The 11157-nt window shown below is 32.8% G+C and overlaps 1 protein-coding gene and 1 non-coding gene across 2 annotated transcripts; both read left to right on the top strand.

The window, feature by feature from the left end:
* LOC109233009 (GTP-binding protein SAR1A) lies at positions 3662-6496 on the top strand. The gene is made up of 3 exons (XM_019398737.1): positions 3662-4006; positions 4554-4685; positions 5996-6496. Exons 1-3 carry the CDS (start codon positions 3878-3880, stop codon positions 6314-6316), a joined length of 582 nt encoding a protein of 193 aa, XP_019254282.1. The 5' UTR covers positions 3662-3877; the 3' UTR covers positions 6317-6496.
* On the top strand, positions 10408-10480 carry TRNAA-AGC. The gene has a single exon. It is a non-coding gene; the product is annotated as a tRNA-Ala (tRNA).

Here is an 11157-nt window from a genome sequence, read left to right as displayed (position 1 = left end):
CTTAGGCTCTTCTTGAGAAAGAGAGTCCAAGTTTAGGAAATTCAGGCCAACAAGGAATCGGGGTGCATTCTATCTCATTCAAGAGATTGATAGCCCCAATTAAAGGATTAAACCTAGAGATAGTAATACCCGACTTGAGCCGATTTTGCTTGCACAAATTTGAACACCCAATTGGACTTGAGAAAGCCAACTAGGGCAAGGTCACTCAAACTACCGAGAGGTATAGAGTGAGTAGTTTCGTGCATTGGCTATATCACGATCCCAGCTATAACAATTTGCCCTAAGTTTTAGATCTTGTTAGATACTCACCTAGGAGTAAGTCACTTTCCTAGTGCCTCTTTACCAATTTAGAAAACCCTACAAAAATATCTACTTAACTTAATTTCGTGCATCATTAGTATTAAATTAGAAGTAACAAACAAACAAGAATGATTGGAAGTGCAATTAAGAACATTGCATATTGCTAGATTAGATAGGAATCCAATTCCAAACCTTTCTTAGCTCTCTGTGGATTCAATCCTGACTTATCGGGTACATCGACCGCTCTCTCTCCACTCTATAGTGGTGTAGGGTTGGCTCCGATCACATGCATAGGAGAAAACCAGAACTGGACACCAGCAAATCTGCAGCAACCTTCTAAGTCGAATTTCCATCCGTTAACCATCCGAAATCCACCCGAGGCCCCTAGAACCTCAACCAACCCTACCAACAAGTCCTAAAGTATGATACGAACTTAGTGGAGCCCTCAAATCACATCAAACAACATCAAAAATACAAATCGCACTCCAATCAAGCCTATCGAAACTATGAAAATTCCAACTTCTACAAACAATGCCAAAACCTATAAAATCACGTCCGATTGATTTTGCACACAAGTCACATTTGACATTACGGACCTACTCCAACTTTCGGAATCGGAATCCGACCCCGATATCAAAAAGTCCACTCCCGGTCAAACTTCTCAAAATTCTACCAATTTCCAACTTTTACCAATTAACGCTAAAATGACCTACGGACCTCCAAATCAATCTCCGAACACGCTCCTAAGACCAAAATCACCATACGGAGCTATTGAAACCAATGAAACTCCATTCTGGAGTCGTCTTCACACAGGTCAAACTACGGTTAAATCTTACAACTCAAACTTCACACTTAAGGACTATGTGTCCCATTTCACTCTGAAACTCTCCGGAACTCGACACCAAGCACCCCCGGCAAGTCAAGTAACCATAAAATGAAGTAAAGGGAATAATAAATAGGGGATCGGGGCTAATACTCTCAAAACGAACTGCCGGGTCGTTACATCAAATTGATTCTCAATAAGCGAAACATAGTGTTTAAAAGACGGGAGCGTTAAACATGGCTTTTAAATAAACTCATAAAAATAAAAGATTTAGCATCTTTTACAAGTATAAATAATGCAATACTATTAAATTTACTTTAAAATTTAAATCAATTATAACGTCTTAACTTTCAAACAATTAAAAATTATATTTTCTTTACAAATATTATCAAGCTACTCATTTTATCTTTCTAAAAGTAATAATACTTATTAAATTTTAGCAATCCTAAAATTTTAAATTATTACTCCTTTATGGTAAATGTAAAATCGTTTTTAAATAGTAAAATAATAAATATAAAAGAGATCTACCAAGTAAAGATATAAAATTTGATTTATCTATTTTCAGAAAAAATATTCAAATGATACTCACCCTCACAATATTCTCAATTAGTAAATATACAATATTATGGTTTATTATTTGAGTTGTTCACAATTTTTATATTCCTATAGATGGAAAGAACTTTAGTCATTCATTTATTAAAGAATTTTGATAGTCAACAGTGCTAATTAGTGAATTTGACACATGATTTGCACATGAATTTTTGCGCGAGCCCCGAGCGTTAAGCGTTAGGCGTGTTTAAGGCGTACAATCGGGCCCTTAGGGGCGTAAGTCTCACATAATTAAGCCTCACATGAGCCTAGGCGTTTTGATAGTGCACCGTTTCATAGCGAATCCCGAGGCGAGTTCCAAAAATAACTTTTAAAATATTGGCGAAACATAGGTGGGCATAGTTTGGGAAAATTCGAAATCCAAAATTTTCGGTTTGGATCTTCGGATTACGGATTTAATTTTTAAAATTTTGGATTTCGGATTGTATATTGGATTTGGTACTTCGGATTTTTGGATATCCGAAAATTAGAAATTTTTATACTTTATATTTAGTCCATTATCCATATGTCAATAATAATAAGTTCAATACCCTACCCATTAGATATTATCTCATATATTCAATATTAGTTATTAAGTTACTGTCAGAATACTTTCTATTTGGATACGATTTTACCATTGCTACTTATAATCGGCCGTATTAATGTCTCTGTTGTATTTTATTAATAATAATTTTATTACTTGAATACTTTATTTGGATGATTACCGTAAGAATGAGGAATTTTTCATGCAATTCAACATCAGTACTTCATTTGGATATTTATTTTTGGAAAAGGTAAAAACATTTCAACTTATACGCTCAAAACCGAAAATTCTTTATATCCAAACCGATTAATCCGAAACGGAATTTAAAAAATTCGATCTAATCCGTACTTATTTAAATTGGATTTGGATTGCCATTTCTTTAATCCGAAAATCAAAAATCCAAACCAAAATTCTTATATCCAATCTGAAATTTCCAAGCACCCACCCGGCGAAACAAGAAGAAGAATAAAATAGAATGGAGAGAGTATTTCTTTAAGGTAAGAAAAGTAATCATTTTGGAATGCGCCTGGGGTATTGACATGTTATGGTATGACTAGAAAATACGCGCAGACACACACACTGACACAGTGCCACGGGCCACCAGTGATGGGCATTTACACTCCGTTTGGATCATTATTACTTATCGTTTTATAATGTATTGTATTGTATTGTACTGTATCGTATTGTAACGTTTTGATGGATACAACGTTTGGATAGATTGTATCGTTTAGTGTTGTTAAATAACATTTTTATTGTTTGGTTTGACTGTATTGTATTGTACTGTACTGCTATATTTACTAAAATACCCTCAATTATTTTAAATACGATGCTTATTAAGAACTACTCATAAAAATAATTTATTTATTTGACCTCCCCATCTTCCTCACAGGTAATCATCATTTTACCATAATAACGAAAGCACCAAATTGATTTCATACAAAAAAAAAATGTATATCCCCATCAAAACAGAGAACAACGGACCTCTGTTCCTGTAGTTTGGAATGGCAGAAGCCTAAGTAAATTGTATATGTAATTAAAATTAGCAAAAAGTTTGCAAAGATCATAGATAAGATAAAAATACAGAAAAAAAAAAGAGAGGGGAAATTAACCAAAAAAATAAACGGCAGAAGGATGGAGACAAAGTACGTAGTTGGGTGAAGTATAATATAAATAATAGGGTAAAGGGTAAAATTGAAATATAGAATAATTAGTGTGGGCGTAATTAAAAAGAAAAATACGGAATAATACTACCATACCAATTTGGTTGTTTTATAAAATAGGGCTTTTCATTATTCCGAAATAATGAATTTAACAATATGATACAATTAATTTTATATGAATAATCAAAACAAATATTATATTTGAGATAACAATATAATACAATACAATACAATGGCTAACCATCCCAACAATACGTTAGTTCCTCTCTCTCTCTCATACGCAAACAAACAACCGCGCTCTCTCCCTCTGTAGCGATAAAGTCTACCGTTTCGAGGAAAGATTCTCCCTTGAATCCTTCGAGAAATTGCGATACTCTTTTTGCTCTTATATCATTCGGTCCATCAAACACCTTTGTCTGTTTTCTTAAATCTGTATCTTAGGGCTTGTAGTCAATCAAAAGAATGTTCTTGGTCGATTGGTTCTACGGAGTTCTCGCATCGCTTGGTCTGTGGCAGAAAGAGGCTAAGATCTTGTTCTTAGGCCTTGATAATGCCGGCAAAACTACCTTGCTTCATATGTTGAAAGACGAGGTCTGTTGCACTTTTTGCATTCATTTTAGTGTAACTATCTGCAATCAAAATTCAATTTTGCATCTTTTCCTGTGTTTGATGAAAGGGAAACACATGTGTAATTAGTTGATTTTGTGCCTGGACTCAAGCCTTTAAACGGTTGTCATGTTCTATTCCCAATTCGGTATATTCTAAGAGAACGTGTAATTCTGTCTTAAAGACAAATTACTGAATATTTGAATGATATAGAACCAATTAAAGGTAGCCTGACATCAACTAGTTTGGGATTGAGGTGTGGTAGTTGTTTTTTTATTTTTATTTTTCTTTTCATGCTATGTTATAATTTTCATTGAGTACGCTGAAGGGCTTAAAGATCCAATTATCTGTCTAATTTTTGTTTCGGCTTTCCTATTTATTATCTCTCTGAATTGTGGCTTGTCAATGATTTTTTGGGCCTTATTCTTAAAGAGTCAGTATTAGTATTTTAATTATGTTGAGCTGTTTGCTTTTGTTTGGTGGACCTGAGCGATGTTGAGCCTGAAAAAGTTAATGTTTTGGAATTTGGCAGAGATTGGTTCAACATCAGCCAACACAATACCCGACATCAGAGGAGCTTAGTATCGGGAAAATTAAGTTCAAGGCATTTGACTTGGGTGGGCATCAGATTGCTCGTCGAGTGTGGAAAGATTATTACGCTAAGGTATTTTCCTTTATGCCATTTGTAGTGATGTATCACATTAGTGATTGCAGTTCTAATGGTGTATCTTTTTTTTTTTTTTTTTTTGTGGGGGGGGGGGGTTGGGGGGGGGGAAGTCTAATGGTGTATCCTGTTAACGCTTGACAAGTGTTTAGCTACCTGTGGTGGAAGAATTTCATGTCTGGGAGAGTGTGTCTTATCATTGCAAAACATAACTTTCTTGAATTCCACTGCCAGAGTTTTGCTCCCTCTGCTACATTGTTTTGAAATGTTTCGACATGCATCTACAAAGAATACTAACACTAATAACACATATAAAGAGGATAATGTAACTATTAGACAAAATTCACAAGCTTGATGATACTGCCTTTGGTTCCCGTGGAGGTATTCAATAGTACCTTACCATACTCTTCCCCAGTATCCGAATTAATGCATATGTATTCATTGGAAGAATAACTTGGAATAGTAATACGTGATCTGTGAGTGTCGCTGTTCTTTTTTTATCAAGTATATGAGTGTCTGTGCCTTGTTTTAAAAGTTCGTGATTGGGCTGACAGCAATGTTTCTTCAATAAGTTCCACTGTCGAATAAGACGACAAGTTATTCTCCTTCCCATTTACTTCTTCTTCCTCTTCTTTATGTCCATCTGCTTAGTGAATGGCAAATAGAAGAGATTCTCTGGACCAGCGCAAAGTAGCTCATCGAGTTCTTTGTTTTGTACTTGTTCTATTTGTCGTGATTCTAGAGTCTTGCTTGTGTCTAGGTATGATAGGTCTACATTTGATCTTTGATAGATAATGAAATTCTCAGAATTGCCAGCAGTTGATGCCACGTGATAGAGCTTGGTATAACCCGTGCTCTGTTTCAATATTCTGTCGTTGAAGCTTGTGTGAGCAGATATTCCGAAGTATGAATTTCTGGTTAGTTACAGAAAACTATCAAAGAGAAGTCTTAGATGGAACTTTGTTGATTGGTATTGTGTATCCAATTTTTTTTATAAATAATCTGTAACCTATCACACCTAAATTACAAACTTCTCTATCGAAATAACCAAGTTATGTTTGAGAAGTATTACCACCAAAAGAGAGGGAGAGGAGAGAGTGCGCAGACTATAAGGAAGTTCAATTCTTTAGGATTTTGTGCTATGCAGGAAACTTTAGGATTATTTGTGTATTCTGATTGCTGTTAATGCAAAATTACTTATCTGGAAAATATGTCATTTCGTCCCGTGCTCTTTTTTGTCCTTCTCTAACAAGCTGCAGGAACTATTTGGCTAATCTTATGGTGCTTTAAACATGCAATTTCATGTGAAGGTGGATGCTGTTGTTTATCTGGTGGATGCCTATGACAAAGAAAGGTTTGCCGAATCTAAGAAAGAGCTGGATGCTCTCCTCTCTGATGAGTCGTTGGCCAGTGTTCCGTTTCTTATACTGGGTAACAAGATAGACATCCCGTATGCTGCATCAGAAGATGAATTGCGTTACCACATGGGGCTAACGGGCATCACAACTGGCAAGGGAAAGGTAAACCTGGCGGAATCCAATGTTCGTCCCCTTGAGGTATTCATGTGCAGCATAGTCCGCAAAATGGGATATGGAGAAGGCTTCAAATGGCTCTCTCAATACATTAAATAACACATGTAGGAAGTGAAATATTGTCATTTTGTTTTGCTTATGCTTTTGTACTGGATATGAGTTGGAACGTCTGTTTGAAAGCACTGTTGATTATGCTTCTCTTGTTCTAGCTTTCTAGGAATATGGTGAACGAAAGGATGTTCAAGATTTCTTGTTACATAACAAAATGTTTTACTGAAACTCTCAACCATTATTTTGTTTGGCTAACAGACAATACTGAACACCCTCGGCTGAGACATAAACCTTACATTTATTTTGAACTCACAGGGAAGTTCCAATTCTTTGCTGTCTTGACAAGTGCCAACGTAATAAAAAAAGTTGCTTTTCGGAAAATAACAACAAAAATAACACTAACAAATTTTTGTTACATCTGAGAATTATCTGTCAAGTAATCATATGGAATGACGAGAGCAATATAATATTGAAACCATCCATCCATCTATCTATATTATTATAAAAGCACGAATAATTTATGCTAAATGTTGAACGACTAAAATATCATCGAAATGTTGATAGACTTTTATAACCTTAAATATTTATATAACTTGAGGATACAATTTTAAATTACCTAAGGTCGAAATTCTTTTCCCATTTAAACTACACTTGACAAGCCTACAAAGTAGATTTTGGGTCAAACTAACTTGGAATTTATTTGAATAAGTGCTTCAACGTGGATATTGAGCACAATTATGAAAGAATTAAGAAAAATTGAACATAATTTGAGAATTCACTATTGTGACCACTTTGAGAATATTCTGCTCACGAATATTCAAGTGTTGCTGCTACCCCTTTTTTTTTTAAGTTGTTATTAAATTTTATACATAGTGAGTAACAATTTAGAATATCTATTCAACCGAAATTTATAACTTTCGATACGCACTTCGTAATATTTCACAATGATATTTTAAACTACTTTACCTCTTCACTTGATTTTTTATTTATGTCAAGGGAATTTAACAACTTATACATAATTAAAAAAAAATAGTTTTGCTCTATTTGTAAATATAATTTCAAACAAAGGAGATTTACTTGAGACCATATTCTTTATCCTTGCTCCGCCACTAAAGATATTCCTGCATCGCAAGAACATAGAGACTAATCGATATCTATATCTATCTATATTATTAAAAAACACGAATATTAAAACACTAAATATTAGTAGAGAAAAATATTCCTGAAATATTAACTGACGATTATACCCTTTAAAGGTTAAATTATTCCTTGAAGTATTTAACTCCGTACAAAATTGTATTATTTGTGATTCTGACTATTGCTCATGAGTTTGAAACCAACTAAGATTTTACCTCTAATTCACTAATAAAATTCCACGTTGATTTGGATAAACTCTATTCTGATTCTTGTTTAAATACTAAATCACTTTGCATGGTCAAACGCGGTTTGAAAGTAAAATATTATATGCCAATAATTTACCACTCATAAGGCTGAATCAGACTCGAGGAGTCTTCCATAGCAGAAGTTACATGGAATTAAAATCTTTTTACAAATTTGAATCATTTTGGTACATAGCCAAACATTAATCCGCTTTCATCTAAAATATGTTTGCTCTCTAATGACGGCTCTATTTAAAAAGCTCAATATGTAAATCGTCGCCACGAGGGTTTAAGAGCTTGACCTTTTTTTTGATAAAAGGATATCAATTATATCTCCTTTTTTTTCTTGAATGCTATTTTTTCAGTAATCTCCATACCATGTGTGCAAATTTCAATATAAGTATTGTTGCGTTATTAAGTAATTTTACAATTTTAATTGCTACATGTTTCGTAATATTTGACACAATCAAGTTAATGAGAATTATTTGACGATCATATTTTACTATTTTTTTGTACGAATTATATAATGCTTGACTTGAGATATTCGTGCAACGCACGAGTATAGAGACTAGTATACTATATTAAAAGTACGAATGCTCAAAGCGAAATGTCGTTACTTTTTTTTACCCTTTTAGAATGTAGTTCACACTAGACAAAATAGTCATTTGATTATTCTCCTAGCTAATATTTAGGAGTTTGAAATTGAATCACATTTTATTTCTTTAATCTTTCCTTATTTGAATTAAGTGAGAAGTCCTTATATTTGAGCTTTAAAATCATTAAAATTTTACCTTATATAAATTCTATAATTAAAGTATGATTGAATAATACTGGAATCTTTATGCCTATAAATAGTCTCTAATTAAACGCTATTTATAAGCTCAAAAGAGATTGTTTAATTGTGCTAAATTTTAGGTGAGCAATTATTATTTACACAAAATAAAATAAAGAAAAGATTAAAGAAAGGGGAAGCATTTTGTTTGGTCGTTTATTTCAATTCTAATTAAATTGTAAATGCTCTGAGTAGTCTATGTGAGATTGGTCCATTGACTATTAATTTTATTCTTCGATCAATAATTTGCTTAGATATAAATATTACTATACATTTTAAAACATAATTAAATATATAATTACAAAATATTTAATAATAGCAAAGAGAAAGAGAAAAAAATGATTGACAAAAATCATTTACACTAAGTATAAAGTTTAAAAGTTCGAATATTTATCATTTGAAAATAGATCTTTGAGTGGATAAAAACTGTTATAAGTAAATATTTAATATATGATATGACCTAATATTAATAATTGGAATCCTCTAAATTATTTTTTTAATCTTTTTAAGGAATAATTGAGTATTTAAATAAACTAATTAGCAAAATAATCCATTTTCATTCTTCCCAAATTCATCATATAGGCAAAATAATTTTTAAAGTTTACACAATCTTAGAATACAAAATTATTTACACAAAAAGATATTGGCGATAAAAGAAATTAGAAAATAAAACAAAATCGGTTATAGTTTTAAGAATTAAATAGGTTAAAATGCAAACTTAAAGAAATGATATCTTTCCATAGTGAGAAGATATTGAATTTAACTATTGTGTCAATGTGATAATATTTACTTTCATCATTTATAAAATATATTATATTTTATATTAACGTTAATGTATATAATTTTAATTGAATAACACTACACATACACGTATACTAATACTAGTAATATAAAAAAACAATTCTAAATTGGAAGAATAATAGCCACGGAAGGACTACTCAATTACAAAGGGTACTGACGTGTTGGCACTAGGGATGTTGATAAAAATCCGAAAAATCGAACCAAACCGAAAACCAAACCAAACCAAACCAACCAAAAAAAATCGATACTTTTTGGTTTGGTTTGGTTTGGTTTTGAATTTTAAAAACCGATCAAATTTGGTTTGGTTTTGATTTTAATCAGAAAAAACCGAAAAAAACCGAACCAAACCGATTATAGGAGTAGCTATTTCAAATTTATTATTACACCTATATATATGTATATTTTTATACAAAGTTTCAAAAATTTAATGGTAAATGTTGATAGTTTGCACTTTTAGTATAGTTCTTTACCTTTACATTCTAGTTTGATTGGTGGTTTTCTTTTGTTAAGTGTAAGAATCCATTTCGTGTTAAAAATAATATATTTTTAATTGAGTCCTAAAATTATTCATCACTATTTGACTCAATTATCATCAATATTTCTTGGTAAATAATAGATTTCTCAAAGGGCAATTGATTTGATAGTGCTACGTTAAAAATATGATCGCCGGAATATGTGTTTGGTAGTGTATGTCTTATATTTAAGAAAAAACCGACAAATAACCGAAAAACCGACAAAACCCGACATAAACCGAATCGAGAAAAAACCGACTTAATCGGTTTGGCTTGGTTCTAATATTTGAAAAACCTACTTACTTGGTTTGGTTTCTTTTAAGGAAAAAATCGATCCAAACCGAACCATGAACACCCCTAGTTGGCACTTTGGACGAATTTCGTACGAGAAAGTTGGGAAAATACCTTTACCCCATAGTAAAATTCTTTTTAACTAGAAAAGCAGCTTCCGCCAAAACAAGATGGAGTAAAAGTCAGAGCGTGCCAAATAAAAGTGAACGGATGGAGTATTTATCAAGAAATTATACGGAACATATCTTAAATTATTATGGAGGACGATCCTAAAACATTGCGCATTCAATATAATTACTTATTTTACAATAAAGAAAACACACGGGGGATATAGCTCAGATGGTAGAGCGCTCGCTTAGCATGCGAGAGGTACGGGGATCGATACCCCGCATCTCCACTTTATTACATTCTTGAAGATTTATGAAATTTTAGAAAGAAATCGAACCCCAAGAAGCTCCTTATTCAGACAAAATATCATATCTGTCTGGTATTTATTTAAATAAATTCAGCTGAACACAATGAGAAGGCATTGGTAGTGAAGCTTTTTTCTTTTCTTCTTCTACAGATTTGTCACAGCTCGATGGACAGGTTAGAGGTAGAGGTTTTGAATCTCGGATAGTGATGCTTGCCTTTTGAATGAACCTGTTTAGGCTTCACCTCTTATCTTGGTATTGACTATTGATTATCCAAGTTTTTCAAGCTTGCAATTTTTCATCTGCTTCTAACAGGTTGCTCATTACTTTTTTGGTTCTCTTTTGTAGACTCTCTCCGAGTAAAAAGATTATATCTTGAAGGGTTTTTTTTTTTTTTTTGAAGTCCCAACCTCTTAACAACGTAAATATGACAAGTCTTACAATAAAATCACCCCATCTTTGTTGTGCTTGTGATCAGTATTGAGTTTGTTCTATGCATCAAACGAGATACTTTTCAACCTCGCTCTTGTCACTCTGGACCAAATTGTTCCCAACAGGCAGTTGTCATATGCGCTATTCATTGTTACTTTTGTGGTGACGATGTTTGCTATGTGACAATAACCCACAATGCAAACAGTACTGTATACCAAACACACCCTAA

The sequence above is a fragment of the Nicotiana attenuata genome, chromosome 10, assembly GCF_001879085.1.
Source record: "Nicotiana attenuata strain UT chromosome 10, NIATTr2, whole genome shotgun sequence".
Classification (NCBI taxonomy): domain Eukaryota; kingdom Viridiplantae; phylum Streptophyta; class Magnoliopsida; order Solanales; family Solanaceae; genus Nicotiana; species Nicotiana attenuata.
The sequence above is the reverse complement of the archived record's forward strand: the minus strand, read 5'-3'. Positions and strand labels throughout refer to the sequence as shown.